At 44.5% G+C, this 18967-nt stretch overlaps 1 protein-coding gene across 4 annotated transcripts in view; it reads right to left on the bottom strand.

Moving 5' to 3' along the window:
• Positions 1-7247: 7247 nt before the first annotated feature.
• The window catches only part of LOC119160835 (TATA-box-binding protein), a 64361-nt gene continuing 52641 nt past the window's right edge, over positions 7248-18967 (bottom strand). For 2 of the 4 annotated variants that reach the window (XM_075880705.1, XM_037413088.2), the window contains 2 exons: positions 7807-7960; positions 7248-7378 (listed from right to left, as the gene is read on the bottom strand). In XM_075880705.1, the coding sequence (XP_075736820.1) occupies positions 7302-7378; positions 7807-7960 (231 nt within the window). In that variant the 3' untranslated portion in view covers positions 7248-7301. The remainder of the gene's footprint in view (positions 7379-7806; positions 7961-18967) is intronic. The other 2 variants (XM_075880706.1, XM_037413089.2) reach the window with 1 other exon arrangement.

Consider the following 18967-nt stretch of genomic DNA (forward strand, 5'->3'; position numbering starts at 1 on the left):
ATATCACCTATATAATACCTAATGAATTCAACCCTTCCTTTCAAGAAGTGAATTTATTTAAAAAGCAAGGCACCGTCCCATTCATGGCCTATCCTCCTAGGTGAGTTGTGCCAAGTTGTTGAGGAACCAACCAACCAACCAACATACCGCTTCGTATGAGCTAGTTAAGGCTTTCAACTATCCAAGAAAACAGAATAGGCCAGGAGGAAGACTTAGAAAGAAATCTAACGCACAAAATAACATAGGTCTCAAATGCATTATCATGAAATAGCCGTTTACAGCGCATACACCTGCTACGTTCTAATGATTATTTATATGATTTCTAGCTTATGATATTCTGTAGCACGTCTACAATTGTCATCCCACACGTAACTAAATTAGGCCTCCTTCGCTCATGATAAAGTGCGCCCAGAAAGCGTTCATCAGACGGCCGAGTATGTGTGAACCATTGCGGTGATATACCGGCTAGACGTAAACAAACCAGATCTCACTTCCGCACCACACAAACACGTCCTAAGCGCTGTGAGTTAATGCAGTTGTACGTTTCAGGGACATAGTATTCAATACCGCCAAAATTGTTGCATTTTCTGGCTAAAAGCCGCAAAAATATCAGGTACGTAGCAGACGCCCGCCACTTTGCCGCAGCTTCCAGCGCGGGAAAAACTCACGGGTCTTAGAGTACTGTAATGCGACCTTTACATAGCAGAGTTGTGCCACTGTTTTCCGGCCACCGCTCGCTCCGCCTACAGGAGTTCAGCGCCCCTATTCGCCGAGCGCCATCACGTGGTCGTAGATGGTTCATTTGCACTGCGGAGAAGCCAACGCTACGCAGATTCCTGGCAGATCAAGCGGGGTTGACAACGGCTGTTATCATTCTCGCCGAGCTTCTTCGGTAGTGTAGCCATGCTGCCTGTTTGTCACGAGAAATACGGCAGAAAATGCATTCTGTGTCGAATCGTACTATGTAGAGCCTATGTGATTAGACGCGGGTGCAGCGGGTGTTGCTATAGAAAGAATTCGTCGGAAGGAATAAAGAGTTCAGTCGGAAGGAATAAATGCTTGGCCATTGTCGTTGGCAGGGTTTTTTCTCGGGGGCGCAAACCATTGTTGCATTGCGGCATAGAAAAAGCGAGAGCACTGGTCTAGCTTGGGCGAGGGCAAGTGCTGTTGTGGCTCGAGGGGGGGGGGGGGCAAGGGCCCCTTTCCCATTTGTCTGCTGACGCCCATGCGCTTGGCTTTTTTTATTTGTCCACGGCACTGCAAAACTTGCTCTATTTGTATTAAACACAGATGCAGTAGTGAATACGTTACACATGCAGAGTTGGGAAGCGTGTGTCAGCTGCATAGGTCTAAGTGAATCTGGCGGTTCAAACGCTAAAAACGAAGGGAGAATTTAAACTAGAACTATTTGAATGGGCAATGTGTTGCTGTTAGTGCGTGAATTGAATGCTGCTTTGAAACCCTAAACAAGAAGAATCCTGGACACAACAGGGTTATTAAACAATTCACATCAATTGTCGTGAGCTACGATTGTAATACGATCGTAATACAAGATGCGCGCTTAACGCGGGCGTCGAACGGCCACTCTAGATCATTATCCATCTCGATTCAGTTTAGGACTATAAAGGTTTAGCTAATTAACTCACACAGTTAACGAATGAGCCCAACGCGAAGAAAATATTTCATCACCGGTTCGGTAGCAATCAAGACTGAAAAATAATTTTATAAATGTAAATGGAAAAAACAGTGCAAAAGAAGCCGAAGCTAATGTGTGGCCTATTTTAAATATACAAATGTACCACTGGTTAAATGAGCTGACGCAGGTTTCTTTATTATTACTTACCAAAAACGTAAACATAAAATCAAGGCTTCCAGGCATAACGAGAGCAACTACGCTTGCCTCGTAACTTCGTAAATAAAGAAAACAAAGCAAAAAATAAAAGCAATACTAAAAGCGCGAGTGCTGCTCTTACGTGGGTGGTGAGTAGCTTTCCCACAAGACATTTGAACCAAAGATGGCGTTCCTTGGCACAACTCTGACACCTAAAGGTAGCATATACAGTAACTCTAACGATGGATGGATTGATATGGCTGTACCCTTTAGATCGGGCGTTGGCTAACGCCACCAAGCCGTAATACTTAGTGAACCAAAAACTAGATATTTTTTTCCTTTAAATAGTGAGGTTGTACTCGTACTTTGCAGTGAAGGGTTTTTCATTCGTGCCTTGACTTTAGTGACCAATCAGATAATGTCATTCTAGTTAATTCTGCCCGCTTAAAGTCTATTTTGCCCTCCCTGTTCCTAAACCCCAGTGCTTTGAACAACTCTGCGCCATCATCCTGAACTCTAGCATGAAGCCCTTTACAGAACATTACCAATTCTTCGGCAGTTCCCTCTTCCTCTCTGCACGCACTGCATACCGTGTCTACCCCTTCGTATTTGGCCCGATTTGTCTTGGTTCGCAATACTCCCGTCCTGGCCTCAAGCAGTAGAAAACTACCCCGAGTATTAATTATCATAGATCCTTTCCTTTTCAATTTCCTGCTTAAAAGTTCGATAGATCTCTAGTGCGCACTTCTTAATCATACCGATTCTCCACTTATCGGTCTCAGCTTCCTTCACCTTCATCTTAACCGATACTTTTTTTTGGTTTGGCCTCCTGCTGTTTTCTAAGTAGTTGCCAGTCAATTTTCTGGTTCGCTTCCTCCATTTTGTATCCACATTCTTCACGTATAAGTAGCTGAATACCTTCCTAGCCCAACGCTCCTCCCCCATTTCTCTCAATCGCTTCTCAAATTTTATCTTGCTGCTAGCTTCTCTGCCCTCAAGTGATGTCCATCCCATATCACCTTGTACTCCCTGATTTGGTTTATTCCCGTGAGCTCCTAAGGCAAGCCTACCCATTCCCCGTTACATAATTTCTAATCTTGCTTGGATTTCTGATCTCATGCACAAGACCGCATTGCTGAACGTCAGACCAGGCACCATGACTCCTTTCCATATTCCTCTAACAACAACATACCCATTGTAATTCCACAGTGCCCTGTTTTTTTTTTCACCGCTGCATTCCTGTTACCTTTAGTCGTCACGTATATTTCGTGTTCTCTTAGGTACTCGGCCCCATTGCTTATCAATACGCCCAGATATTTATCTGTTCTCTCTGGCATGAACTCCTGTATTCAAAGCTCACTACCTTCATTATTATTAAGAATCATGACTGCTGATTTTTTCTTACTGAATCTGAAATCTAACCTATCTCCCTCATTACCGCAGATGTCCATCAATCTCTGCCAATCTTCCTTGTTGTCGCCCATTCGCACTATATCCTCTGCGTACATCAATGCTGGTAGTGCCTATCCAATCAGTTTCCCTTGTTTGACAAAAGAGAGGTTGAAGCCCAGTCCACTTCCCTCTAATTTTGCCTCTAATTCTTGTAGGTACATCATGAATAACAAGGGTGACAGAAGACACACCTGCCTAAGCCCCCGTTTTACCTCTGCAGGCTTGGATACCTGTTTTTCCCACTTTACAACTGCCTTGTTACCTTTATAGATATCCTTCAAAAGATCAGTGACTCCATCTTCCACACCTGGTGTGTCCAGTATTCCCCACAAGTCCTCTTCAACCACACTATCGTACGCTCCCTTGATATCGAAAAATGCTAGCCACAGGGGTCTGTGTTCCTTTTCTGCTATTTAGATGCACTGCGCCAGTGAGAACAGATTGTCTTCCAACCTCCTGTGTTTTCGAAACCCATTCTGCAGTTCCCCCAGCACCCCCTCATCCTCTATCTGTGCCTCCAGTCTTTCCTTTATAATCTGCATCGCCAGTCTGTAGACCACTGACGTTACTGTCATAGGACGGTAGTTGTTTATGTCAGCTTTGTCCCCCTTCCCTTTATAGATAATGCTCATCCTGCTAAGTTTTCATCCATCGGGGACTTCACCATCGATTATTATTTTGCTCACTGCCTCTCTCAAAGCCTGCTTAGACTTCGTACCTAATGTCTTTATCAGCATAGTTGGAATGCCATGTGGGCCTGTTGATGTACTACTATAGGAACCCTCTTCTCGGCCCTTTCCCACTCTCGTTGTAAAAATGGAGCCATTGCGCCACTTGATTCATTCTTGTCTATTGTGATGCATAAAGCACTTCTTTGTACGGGTCTGGCACGACAGTTCACCGAAAAAGGTCCTCACTCCTCCCATGTAGCGGCGCGGCACTTTGGACACTCCCCCATATTCTAGGTCGCTCTACCACGGCCACTGGATGAAAGAGCTCACGGGTACGGCTCGCCACGTGCTCTAAAATTGGCATGACAGGTCTAGTTCCCGAACTGCCGCTGCGGTGGCACCGGGGGGGGGGGGGGGCGTTTTTGCGAGCGCCCATAGAATCGCATGCATGCGTGGCGCGCTTGCGGTAGTTACGATTGAGCGCGTGAATCTTTGTGTGACAATCTCCTTTTAATATCCGTCTGGCGTGTGCGCACCAGGTAATTACCGAGCTTGCTTTTAGATAACTGCAGCCCTTGCAAATTTCGGTATTGTCTTACCCGAGATGGAGCCTTGCTCACCGATCAGTTTTCGCGGAAGTAAAAAATGTGAGCACATCTTAATCAGATCCTACAAAATCACAACTAAACAATCTGGAACAGGTACACCTTTCTAATGCATTTAAATTAATTATGGTAAATGAGTATGTTGCTTCAGAAAACGTTGCTTCAGATTTAATAATTTCATTTAGAATATTTAACCTCAGCGACTGTAGTTTCCACTGCTCCTTTGACGAAAAATAAGATAGAGTTCTCAATTCCTCCAAACACGTCTATAGTATTCATACAATGCAGTTTCAGATGCAACAGGCACGAAATATACGTAGCATAGGTGCGATCTCGTTGACTCGAGCCTCTTTGAAATTTCAGTGACTGTAATTTCCACGCTGGCAATCGAGCAAGCAGTTCTCAAGTGAATAATATAAAAACTGTGAGGCGAAAAGAGCGATGAAATGCTGCAAAATGCAAACACAAACTCTTGCGTTCCTGAGCTTTTGAATGTTTTCGTCTCTTTTCATCCTGACGTTCGTATGATAATGCAACTAATTCAACAGTGAATACATAATCGGAACAAGATGCGTGAAAATATTTTATTTATTCTTCCTTTAGGGCTAATCCTGGCATTCTTAATATTTTTTTACTTTTTACATTTTTGCATAATAAAAAGACTTGACCATTGCTCCAGATTATGCTCCCAACTTTTGGCTTCTGTGTCAATTGACAATAAAACCATCCGTTTGGTCTTTTCATGTTAGCCTCTCCATGGGCACTGGCGAATGCCGAAAGCGCTCAAATGCCACGCGCTTGTCGTCTGGCAATCTCCTTCATGTGGCTCAGTCATCCATTACTGCTTATTTTACTTCTACTATGTATCGTCGTCGACAAATAGGCACCTGTGCTCGCTCCTCGCTGAAACGAAGGCACGTCACGTCACCCGACTGCCCTACAGCAGCCGTAGTATATATATATATATATATATATATATATATATATACATATATATATATATATATATATATGTATATATATATATATATATATAACAGACAATAATGCTAAGAAATGTATAGTGGAAATTATTAGAACCAATGTAATGTAAATAAGAAGAAAGAAGAGTAGGTGAAAAAATAACTTGCCGTGAGCAGGAACCATTCAGCTATCATGGTGGCCATTTCCCTCAGCCACTTTGTTGGTTTTATATTTGAATTTAAACGTGGGAGTGTCAGTCAGCACCATCTGTAGCCATGGCGGCGAGTGTGGAACATCCTTTTAAGACCCTGTGTGGCGTCACGTAGCACGTGACCTTATTACGATCGGGCAGCTTACCAAAAGTTCTCGTATACAACCTAACGACACCAAGTCTGTCAGTACGAGACCCTTGTTAATGAATAAAGGAAAGAAGTGTGTACCTAAGGGCTCTGTTTTCCTTGTTTTGGCACAATAAAAATGAGATCTAACAGACAATAAGGCGGCCGCTACCGTAACGTTCACTTGTGGACTGCTCTCTTTGCACTACCCAGTTATGACCTGCGCGGCAATGAGGGTGCTTGTGGTGGCATTCTTCGCAGTGCCGTCTAGGCAGCGTCTGACGGCTATACGCAGTGAATGTAAAGAACACGAACGACACCTTGTTTTTCTTCTATTGCTCTCTACAATGATGTTCGGACTTCACAAATCGAACGTCATTAAGCGTTCAGCTACAGTGGTCACTGCATCTAGAGATTAACGCACAGGCTACCATTCTTTCATATGTGGGTTACTGTTCGTACACACTTTGTGCTCGCATGATTTGGTGACACTTGAGAGCTGACGTGGGTATACAGTTTTTACCAACTTTAGTTCTGTATCAGCGAAATCACTGTTGCACTACTCCTCGACTAATATCTGGTTTTCAATGAACCTAGTTTGTTCTGTTGAAGTTAACTTTGTGCAGTTTTCTGTAACCATCTCATGGACATATTGAGAAGAATAGTGTCACGCCGACTGCAAAATCTTCGCGTCAAGTCTTGTTCTGCCAGAAATGCCTCACGACCTGTTGCTTTAATCGACCTGACAACCGTGATCGGAAGTATATGTACGACAAGTAGATGTGGGTGGCTAACCAGCTTAGAGAAATCCTGTGGAGGACAACTTTCATGAACTTCAACCATGTAAGAGGAGTATTTTTTACTGCTTCACCGCAAAATAACTTACCAGTTCATGGAGGAGCTGTCTAAAAAGATAGTCTGTGCAAACTCCTAGCATTAGGTCAAAAATATAGCCTAATCAGGTATATCACATGCATGTAATGTTGTAGAGCTTGAGGTTTCGCATGCGCATTGAGCGATACGCGATTGCACAAGGAGGGCGTTGTAAGAGGTTATGAGAAAAAAAGCACCTATGCGCCAACACATTCTTCAAGACTTTCGAATTCGCTTTTGTATAACATTTGCGAGTGAAGCTATATCTACGACAACCTATTCGGCCACATTTGCTGAACTTATTAGCAGTGTTTGTATCCCTCTGATCCATCGACAAACTACTACTTTCAGGAAAAGCGTAAGCAAAAAAAATACAATGCGTGCACTTGAAAACCAAGCAACATTGCTCTACAAATGACGTTTTGTTGCACTCAGACATTTTGCATTGTACTGTCAGATGGCCCACTACTAGAGGCAGAGGTGACAGATTGTTGGCAAGAGCTCGTCATGGTGATTGGTTGGGTGCCTGCGTATAATTTATTTCAATAGTCAGCTGGCGACAGTCATTTCAGATGGACTGGTATTTCTTCAGGATGGGGTAGATGTTGTCAAATGCCTTGTAGATGTCCTCCCGCAGCTTGGCCCCTGCGGATTGCATGTGTTTTAGAGCAGAGAAAGCAAAGAATATTGAACAGATGAACGGATGAGAAAGGCAAAAACAAATAAACAGGTATTGCGTGCGAGCAGTAAAAGATATGGTAATTAAAAATGTTAACAATATAAAATTGCTTAACATAAAATAGGAGGCCGTTTCATGTCGACAATGATGCGAAATAACCAAAGTTCTTTTTTCCGCAATTAGAACGAATTGACGATAAGATGCTGTTTGTTAGCTGTGAATGTTCTGCGATTGAAGTAACTAGAGTAGCCTCCGCAAATACACTAACTGAATGAGGATTGCATAACAACAATCATGTGTTTTTACATTGCCAAAGAATGCCCAGTATTATTCAGAAAAAGCCCCAGCTGCGTTTGATGCTAGCCCCAAAGATTAACATCAAAATGTTCATAACTGAAAGCAGATTCTTCATAGTAGCCGAGAGAATTATGCCACTTGTAGTTGGTAGCTTGCCTGTGAGTACCACCTTTCCGGACACGAACACAAGGAGCAAGATGCAGGGCTTCACCATGCGGTACACTAGTCCCGGGAATAGCTCTGGCTCGTAGCTGCGCAGCATTCAAGAAGTGCTCAAATGAAGGTGGACGACGGAGAACTCTCCAAAAAGTAGTATAATTCAGTGACGAAATTCTCTATCCCAAGCTACACACAAACGTCGTAGAAAGCAGTGGTCTCTGTTGCAGAAATTTCACCAGAAAAAGCATTTCCTCAGACATCTCGGAAATATATACAAACTTTTTCACGCACAACAAAGCAGAAGTTGCAATGAACAACACGAAGTGAGCGCTAACTCTATTTTCGCGCATTGATCTAGCACTTTTGTACAACTTAACAGAGCTGATTAGACTGTGTGCTAGCAAATCATGAAGTCACTCAACAGCTTAGGGAGCATTCAGTTTTCGCATTTGTATATTTATATCCAACACTTTCGAGGATATTCCCTCGTAATGTACTCATTTTTTTGTAATTAGTTGCCTTCTGAATTTCACAACGGCGCCTACAAACCATAAACTGTTGAGATGTAAAACGTAATTCTTCGTTATTAAGTTTGCTTAGTTATTTTAATCTCCCAAAATTATGATTCACTGCTGGTGGATGGGGTTTATAAAAGCCACTCTTCCTCTGCCTTGACGCTGTCAGCATGCTGCATATTCCGCACAGCCCTGGTGCTCTTATACATGTGAAGGGGAACAATAGGAAGATTGTAAAATTTTTTTGTTGCCCACCAAGTTCTGCCTGATATATTTACCGATTGTAATTTTTCTGCTGTTAACGTCGAGAGGCGGAGCAGCAATCGAAATAAACTGTTCTATATATCGGGTAGGGTACTTATGTAGGTTTCAAGGTCCTCCATTGTATGAGATTTGTTGCCCTTAATGCTGAAATTCACAATCACCTATAACATGCTTAGTTGTAAACCGCTATTCTTTGTTCTTATTCATGTTCTGTTCATCTGCTTCGCTAGAGAGTATTTATGGCACAGTGGATACAAGTAGTACTTCCCTACAGATGTTTACAACGGGCTATGAATAAAATAAGGGCAGCCTGCCAGGGCTGTGAGTGCGCTACATGTCTTACGCAGGCCTGCGATGTTTAAGTGTGTAATGCAGAAAGTTAGCGAGAGTGGGTCTCCTCGCCCATCGTGCTTTTGCCTGATATATTCACCCGTTGCAATGTTGCTGCTTATCTAATTGAGGATTGAAGTTGTTGTGAATTGATTCTATATATTCCCTTCAGGGGCGAAGTATTATGCACTGTAATATTACCCACTCCGCGATTGTGTCAGATTTACATAAAATTCTAAGGCACTCAATACTACATTCCAAAACACAAAATGAGGCAACGTGTTCGTTTGTGTGTTTCAGCAGATAATAGTAATCACCATGGAGATTAATGCTTCATTAGTCTGCAGTGAGCCATGGTTCTCTTTGACATGAAAACAAACGTACAGCTTCAAAGCGCCGGAGATGCTCGTCGAAGCTTGAGAAAAACACGACGACATCGTTCAAGTACACGAGACAAATCTGCCACATCAATTCCACCAGCACGGCGTCTATCAATTGCTGCAACGTTGCAGGTGCCCATCAAAGACCAAACGGCATCACCTTGAACTGAAGGAGGCCGTCTGGTGTAATGAATGCCGTCCTTCCTCGGTCTCGCGTCGTCTACTTCGATTCATTTTCATCATTTTTATTTATTCAACCTTGAGGGCCCGAAGGCATTACATAAGGGGGGGGGGGGGGGTCATACATATGTGTTGTAGGTTCCTAAGCAACGTAACGTTATGAGGGTACACACTGATTACCATGAATAAGCAAATAAAGAACACAAGCGGAAATAACACGCATAAAACAAAAAAAAATATGATAGGCGATAAATACGTTCTGGGAGTACAGTAAAACAGCTATAAACGTAAGAGTTAACGTGTTGTTAAGACATCGTAGTTGGATTTTGGGTAAGTTTTTCGCGAAATGTTGAGCGGTCCCTGCAAAAAACACTATTATCTGGCAGTGCATTCCAGAGTGTTACGGCAGGAGGGAAAGATGAGCTGCTCATCGCCATCATCCGGCATTTTATGGTCATCAGAGGGTGCTTATGAGACAGGCGAGATGGCGTTCCTTATGGGTGTCTTAGGAGCGGATGTCCGGACCTGCTAAAGTAAAAGAGTGTGTGAAGGTGGTAGATACGAGAGGTTATGCATGCGACGTGAAGCAAGCGATGCGTGTGACAACGTTTGTTTTAGTGCAGTTGCGCTGATATGCCTTGAATATTGTGACGTAATGAAACGAGCTGCACGATTTTGAACGGATTCCAAATCATCGGTGAGATAAGCTTGTGAAGGATGCCAGATGAATGACGCAAAGTCGAGTTTTGGTCGCACGCATGTCAGATATGCGAGTTTCTTTAGATCAGGAGATGCCGATCGCAAGTTACGTCTTAAGTAGCCTAATGTGCGCGAAGCTTCAGAACGAATGGTTTCAATGTGTTTCATCTATGATAGTGATGATGCCAGATGAACTTCTAGATACTTGTAAGTACGCGTGTGATCAATGGGAACCAAATTAATGCAGTAGGTTTTATGTGAGGTGTTGTGTTTACGTGTGAAGGACATGACCTCGCATTTAGTGAGGTTTAGGGGCACATGCCATTTTTCGCACCATGAAGTGATGGTGTCAAGGTCGTGTTGTAGGGTGTTTGCGTCGTTAAGGGAGGTAAGGGGGTTATAAAAAGAACGGAGTCGTCTGCAAATAGGCGCAGCTGTGATTTGAAATTACTAGGAATGTCATTCACGTATTTGCCAGTAGCCTGGCTTGAGGTCAATCGATGAAAAGTATTTCGCGTTGTGCAGTCGATCAATGGCGTCTTTTGTTCGGGGGAGAGCGTATACGTCCTTCTCCTTGATCTTGTGAGGCACCGATAATCAATGCAGAAGCGTAGTGTTCCATTCTTTTTCGTCACTAACAGCACCGGTGACACCCATAGATTCTTGAAGGCTGGTTAATGTCATCGCGTAGCATTTTGTCAAATTGTTTCTTTTTGGCCTCGCATTCCTGCGTTGAAACTCTGTAAAGGTTCCGACGGAGTGGCCCGGTGCCCTTTTCTGTTACGATTCGATGTTTCGTGACAGAGATCTGTCGAACTACTGACGACGATGAAAATCAGTTCTTGTATTTCAGGAGCAGGTTTCTGAGCTGTTCTTGTTAGCGTGACGGAATGCTCGCATTAACATCGAGAGCTGAATGAAGGGTTTGAGTCATCGCAGTAAATTCGGCATAATCGGTGAACGCGAAAGCTCTGCTAGCTTCCAGGATTTCTTTTGTGTAGGCAACCATCACACCTTTGCTGATGTGCTTGTGGTCATGGCTGAAATTCGTAAGCATTACTGTTGCTTTTCTTCTACGCAGATAGGCGATTTCTATTGTGACGCAACATCGTCGTTGACCACCAGGTGCTGATTGCGTTCGACAACGCCTTTGAAGTATCCTTGTTTCGAAGTGCTTACGGAAATGAGGCCGCTTGAGCGAGGCGGAATGGTGACTTGTTTTTCTGACAAATTCAAGACGTGACTTCCTGGCAGCGTGCACGGTGGTAGTGTTTTTTTTTGTGTGGATAGTGTTATAGAAAATGTTTTTATGCAGATGACGGCACCATGAAGGCTTAAGCAACGTATACTAAGGATGGCATCTCCCTCTCCCGAGTAATGCTGAAGTATGACGAAGCTTGCGAGATAAATCTGGCTGTTAATGATGACTCTGGCTGTGTAGAATTTTGCCGGCTTAACTAGGTGACCTCCTGCTGTACGGATTTCGGGGCCTTCCCAGGTGGTCTTAATTTTGTTGAACTTCGCCCTGAACGTCCCACTGATGACAAAATCGTCGGCTCCGGTGTCAACGAGAGCTGCGACTATGTGGCCGTCGATGAGAACGTCGAAGTCACTAGTTGGCCACCTCGCATTGCAGTTGCGTCAGGTCATGGCTACGACGGTTTATGCCAGCGTTTCGACGTTGCGTTATCAATTTGTCTTCTGGCCTAAAATTTTCGACATCGGGATTACGTTGACGTTGCGCCAGTTCTTGAGGTTTTGGCGTGGCGTTGTCGAGAGCGGCGGAGGATCTCCGGTGGTTCGTCATACAGCATGGGTTTCAGTCGATAGAGGTGTGGTAGAGTAGAAACAAACTAGCTTTGAAAATTGTGTTGAAAATTATTTTTCATAGTGAACTCAAGCTTAACGGTACGTTTTTTACGCTCTAGTGTGCCTGGCCTGTCATTTGACGCAAAAACATTAATTGAAAATTTGTGTCAATAATCTTTTAATGACCAGCGGTCATGCTTCCTGCACGCTACGTGCCCAGCTCATGTTTCAATTATGATATACTAAACTCTGGTTCGTTCCGTCACCCACTCTGCTCTTCTCGTGTCTTAAGGCTACACCTATGATTTTCTTCTACATAGCTCACTGTGTCGTCCTCAACTGAAGCTCAACACTTTTTGCAAGCGTCCACTTTTTCTGCTTCGTAGGTAAGTGCGGGTAAGACGCAGCTATTATATACTTTTGGCTTGAGGGTTATTGATAGATTACCGTTCATGATTTGAGAATGCTTGCCGATTGTGATCCACCCCATTCTCATTACTCTAGTCCTTTCACTCTAAGGTTCGGCTTAAGAAAGAGGGCCGGAAGAACTAAAAATAAACTGAAGATTCAGTTTATTTCTAGTTCATCCAGCCCACTTTCTTCGTGTCTTAACTTTGACTTAACTAACCCAGCGGGTCTGGTGCCATTTACCGCAGTCTGCGAATGCGGTGCGCGCACGCTGAGCTGGTTCCTGAAGATTGTACAGTGCACGGTGGAAGTTCTGCTTGTGTGCGGGTGGTTACCTCCATAGGAAGGACATGCGGGAAAATCGGCAAGTTTCTGCGATCAAAGAACCGAAGACAGGTTAGGCACTTCAAGGGTTTTTCAGTTTACCGGGCACAGGTTCGCCCAAATAAACAGTTAAATCCTAACACGAAGTCTCAACGACGCCGATCGCGACCTGAAGTCGTCCATGTCGCGCGACTCAAGCCGTTTCATGCGCGTTAACCAGTTTTCTTTTTGTATTATTGTTGTATCGTAATTTATTCATTGTACTTTCTTGCATTATTATTGTACTTTCATCTTTAGTTAAAGCATCGGGACGATGCCTTTTTTCAGAGGGGGGCAATGCCACGTTCCATTTCCCAAGTTTTTGTTATCGTCCGAAAACACCGCACGATTCTCAGCGCAAACCGCGCCTGCAGTTTTCTAGAAGGTTCCGGACTGTAGTAGATCATTTCGATAAGATCACGCCCACTGTGCGAACGGTACAGATTGTTCTGGAACCTACGCCACCGCCAGCGATAACGCTAGAACATTCGACGGCAAGAGTATAAATGCCGACGCGCTTCGCCGCTTGTCAGTTGTTGATCGAAGGCCGACGCTCCGTTCGCCGCTATCAGTCCGAGACTGCTATCTGTGCGAGACTGCTGCTGTAATTGGACTTTCAGTTTACCGGGCACAGGTTCGCCCAAATAAACAGTTAAATCCTAACACGAAGTCTCAACGACGCCGATCGCGACCTGAAGTCGTCCATGTCGCGCGACTCAAGCCGTTTCATGCGCGTTAACCAGTTTTCTTTTTGTATTATTGTTGTATCGTAATTTATTCATTGTACTTTCTTGCATTATTATTGTACTTTCATCTTTAGTTAAAGCATCGGGACGATGCCTTTTTTCAGAGGGGGGCAATGCCACGTTCCATTTCCCAAGTTTTTGTTATCGTCCGAAAACACCGCACGATTCTCAGCGCAAACCGCGCCTGCAGTTTTCTAGAAGGTTCCGGACTGTAGTAGATCATTTCGATAAGATCACGCCCACTGTGCGAACGGTACAGATTGTTCTGGAACCTACGCCACCGCCAGCGATAACGCTAGAACATTCGACGGCAAGAGTATAAATGCCGACGCGCTTCGCCGCTTGTCAGTTGTTGATCGAAGGCCGACGCTCCGTTCGCCGCTATCAGTCCGAGACTGCTATCTGTGCGAGACTGCTGCTGTAATTGGACTTTCAGTTTACCGGGCACAGGTTCGCCCAAATAAACAGTTAAATCCTAACACGAAGTCTCCTGTCTTTGGCCACGTCACGACCCCGTGACACTATTATTCATACAAGCAGGCAATCTTTTCAGCTCTCTAGTTGACTCTGGGAAAAAAGAATACTTGAAGCAGTTGGTGTTGAAACAGTATTCCTGTAATGTAAGTGGGTTTTGTGGCTCTTGCTTAACTATAACACCTACACCTCCGGATGACGGCATGGCATCATCGTGGTCCTTTCGGAAACGAACGTAACCGCGTTAAAAGTCAGTTTAGATTTTAAGCGTGTTTCCTGTACACACAACACTTTCGGTGAGTGTTTGTGTAGAAGTTTTTGGACATCGTCGAGGCTTGTCAGTAGTTCTTGACGTTCCGTGGTGTGATTTGCATTTCCATATTCTATTGAAAGTAGTGCTGTGTGTGCGAGAACGAGGTGGCTGTTTAGGTGGGAAGTTGTAGCTTAAGTAGCAGGGTTTTCGTCAGGCCCCGTTGCTGATTTCTTAGTTTCTTTACACGCTCCAGGAAGCCACACCGCGCTTCCGGCCCCTGAGGTACCATGTTTGTGACCATTGGCTCGTGTGAGGCACTGAACACCCGCGTACGAGAGCTGCTCTTGCGTGTTTGCGACCTCGCCTGGCGAGACGTGGTCGGGAGACCCGACGACACTGGAGACGCCTGGGTCTGTGGCTTGGTCGGTGAAGCAGACTTCGCTGCTTCCACCACGGGAGCAGCCACCACAGCTGATGGCTCACTTCGCGTCGTCCTGGGTAGTGGTGGAGGGTGATGAGACGCAGCCCCCTGATGCGCCGCATCAGCGTAGGTTGTGCCATAAAAAGCTGAGCACCTTGAACGTGCTTCTTTGAAGCAGATGTTTTCATGGACTTGAATGTTATGTCTATTTTTCCCTTGCGGACAAGAACGTCTATATGCCGCATGGTCTCCGTCACAGTTAACACATTGTGGGATTTCATTGCAGGTGTCCGTGGCATGGCCTTGGGCACCGAATTTTGCACAAGTTGGTCGACCATGGCAGATCTGAGAACCTTGGCTGAACCTTTGACATTGGTAACATCGGCAGAGGTTTGGTATATAAAGTTTCATTGGTGTCTTAGTGTAACCAGTTTCTATTGCTTGTGGTAGTTCACTGGTAGCAAAAGTCAGTACCAATTGTTTTGCGGGGACTTCCTGATTGTTTGTTTGGATAATGATTCGTTTCACACTAGTCACATTCTGTTCTTTCCAGCCCTCGAAGAGTTCAACCTCCATTAGGTCAAGAAGGTCTGTGTCAGAAACCACTTAACCTGCAGAGTTCTCGGATCGATGGGGTGTTAGAGTGGTGGGATTGCCGCCGAATGTTGCAAGGTTCTTTAGTTTGTCAATTTCAATTTTGTCACAGACTTCTAAACGAAGGTCTCCACTAGCCATTTTCGTAACTTTACAGCCATCACGTAGCGTGGCTGTCAGCGATCGTGATACTGGGAACAGGGACACAGTTCGGGCTGTTTCTTTGGACTTATCACTGCGTACCACATGATAGTGGGGGAATACTTCTTTGGGTCAGCTGAAAAAGAAAAAATCCTTGGTGCCTACACGCATTCAAGTGGCACGATCACTGAGGAGTGGAAACGTTCTACGCATGATAGTGAAATATTCAGCAACGATGCCGGCCGTCCACCACGGAGCTCAACGGGGGGATGCTATGAGATTCGTGAAATGCGAAACATGCAGGCGCCAGCCGCACATCGCTACGATAACCAAATGCGCGTAGGCCAAGGTTGGCTAGTGGCACAAGGTTAACCTAAGCTGCCTATGAAAATGGGGAACAGAAGAGATTATAAGACAGGAGAGATGAAAAAGAGTACAGAAAAGAAAAAGATAGGATAGGGGAAAAGGAAAAGGCGACTGCCGATTTTCCCTGCGTGGGTCAGCGCAGGGGTGCCGTCCGCGTGAATCTGGGGTCAAAGGGCTGTGTTGCCTTAACGGTCCAATCACCCAGCATCGTCTCAGCCCCGAGGATGGCCTTTTCTCCTGACACGGCTCAGCCACACACGGCTGGGTATGAGAGGGAGTCAAAACCACCCGCAAGCTCGGGTCCGTGGTGTCGCTACGCACTTAACACCTGCTTATGCAGACGCCCCTGCGGGGAGTTCCGTATCAGAAGCTGTAAATCGTACCGCGAGTTACTGGTCAAGACAATGTCAACAGCGAATCACAGGTTACTAAGATACTCTCTATTAAGTCTTATTCCTAAGTCCTCCCAATTTAGGGCCCTGAATTTCGCCTGTCAACAGAGGGTAAATAGCATTGAAAAGATCGTGTCTCCCTGCCTTGCAACCTTCTAAATTTCGATTGTCTTTTTTTTATGGAGAGCTATAGTGGCTGTGGATCCAATGCAGATTTTTTTAGTATGTTTATGTAGGGTTCGGTGATGCCTTCATTCCATAGTGCCAGCATTACTGATGAATCTGGACTGTGTCAAACGCTTTCTCGTAATCTATGAAGGATATATGTTGACGGTCTGATTGTATTCCACGCATTTCTCTATTACCCTATTTATAATACAAATATGGTCTATTGTGAAGTAGGCAGTACGAAAATCTGCTTGGTTTTTTGGTTGAAGTTTAATGTCGCCTTATTTATATTAGCTATTATTTTTGTAAATAGTTTGTAGAGAATAAGCTGCTCAGCCTGTAATATTTGAAGTCTTTGACGTCTCTTTTTTTACGAAGATAATGTTGGGGGTTTTTCCAAGATTCTGGTAACCTTCCCGTGAAGAGACACTATTATAAGTTGGCCAGTTTTGTAACACAATTTCTCCACCAATTTTTCAGCAGGTCCGTTGTTGCATTATCCTCACCCGCCGTTTTGCCTCTTTGCATTCCTTCTAAGACTTTTGAATTATTATTGCTCTGGACTATTATTGTTTCACATATTATTATCCTGGTTGTTTTGGGCATTTTTCATAGCTCTCGGCTGAATTCTTTCACCACAACTATCCTATTCATATTGTATTGAATATGACATTGCCTTCCTTTCCCCGAATGCATACAACCAATTTTACTATGCAAAAGTTTGACTGCAACTTTTAGGCTTCTGTCACTTTTCACAGCCTGCTCAATTCTCTCCGTGTTACACCTTCTGATGTCGGTTACCTTGCGTCTATTGATTAACTTTGTAAGCTTTGCTACCTCTATTTTTTCGGTTGCAATTGAGGCTTTCATGGCACGTCTCGGTGAGATTTCGCGACTGCTAAGATAGTTTGCTCGTGGCCTATATTAGTGATTGTGCCGGAGATTTCCTTTGCACACTCTGAGATAATACTAGTAACATTATCGTTCATCATGTCAACGCTGACGTTGACACAATGAACGTGTGCATTTGTTCGTTGTCCCGTTGTAGCCTGCCACTACTACTCGTATTCCCACTCTCCACTCCCACGCGCCATTACAAGAAAGCTAGCTCGCCTTCGCTCGAAATGAATGCGCATCAGCATTGCTGCTACACGCACTTCGCGACCTGTGAAAGACTCACGACGGGTAGGAATCGCGCGTCCCGTATGCGCTAAGACCTCTCTTTGTGGCTTTCGCTGGTCCTCTCGTGTCACACGTAAAGGCGCGTCTCTATGCTAGTTTGTTTAACTCTTGTAACTATGTGAAAAATACGTTATTTCTATGAGCAAGAAGTCTCGCGAAAGTTCGTCGGAAACTGGGTGGCAGCTTGAACTCATCCTTGGTCACATCAATATATATGATAGTGCTCGGCCAACGTATGGTTAGTAGCCGATATCTTCGCCCCCTCACCGGAATTCACGTCGTGGAAGGGCATCGTATTTAGTTGTCATGATTTCTTATATCCTCTTCCAGGGCACGCAAGACCTGCAACATGCCTCAATCGGATGGTCACCATTCCAGTTGGTGCTGTGGACTTGGAAATTACATTCATTGTCAGATGATGATGATGATGTTTGAAGTTTTGTGGCGCAAGGGCCATTTCACGGCCAAAGAGTGCCAGTTCATGTTACTAAGAATATGGACAATGATTGTGATAAGCGGCTGTATAAAGGCCATAAAATTCCTCGCGGTAAGGCGGGTAAAAACATACAAGTAATAAAATCATGACCATGCCGTGAAAGGTGTGTGTGGTGAGGATAGATGACAAGAGTTGGTGATTATAAAAAACGATGACATTCATTGTCAGAGGAATGTCCTGTGGTGCCACATTTTCATATTGTACGCTGCCCTTGGAAGCTCCGATTAGCATGGCCCAAGCTCTGGCACCTGAAGCTGCGCCGCGGGTAGGGAATGTATGCTCTCCTTGGTTGTTTAAGCTACCCTTTTATTATTTATTGGTAGTGTGAAGAATCCAAAAATTAGTATAATCTGTTTCGTTGGAATTTCTTGTCTTGGTTCTTTCTACGTATTTTACGCGCTGTACCTGGATGACATTCTAGTCATTCCACCCTTCCAACACTTCACTAATCTTATTAATCAGGTCGCCATCGGATACGACGCCCTTAACTGAGTTCGGTGTTAGTAATGGGCTGATCCTCGCATGCTGGGAAGTTACGTAGCCTCTGAAATTGTAATTATTCTTTCGATTCTCGAATGCGGTCACCACTGGAGGTCTTGCTGGCTGTGTAGCCCGCACTTGGTGTTTCTGAAAGACACTGATCCAAAAAGCGTCTTATGTTTCAGAGTTTTTTCTGCACTCTGATGTTTATCATACTGATATTTAATACAGTTGTCTTTTTAGTGGGCAGTAGTTCAAAGATTGCGTTGGTGCGCCACCTCTTCGAAGGGCGATTAGTTCAGCAAGGGTTACACAATTCATGAGATAAGTTACTCATCCGTCAGCCATGCCAGCCACCCACCTCCGAGCCAAACGAGGGAAAGGTACGAGACGCTGAAACGAAAGCGCCTGCTGCACATGACCGCTATAACATTATAT

The sequence above is a fragment of the Rhipicephalus microplus genome, chromosome X (genome assembly GCF_043290135.1).
Source record: "Rhipicephalus microplus isolate Deutch F79 chromosome X, USDA_Rmic, whole genome shotgun sequence".
In the NCBI taxonomy this organism is placed as follows: Eukaryota; Metazoa; Arthropoda; class Arachnida; order Ixodida; family Ixodidae; genus Rhipicephalus; species Rhipicephalus microplus.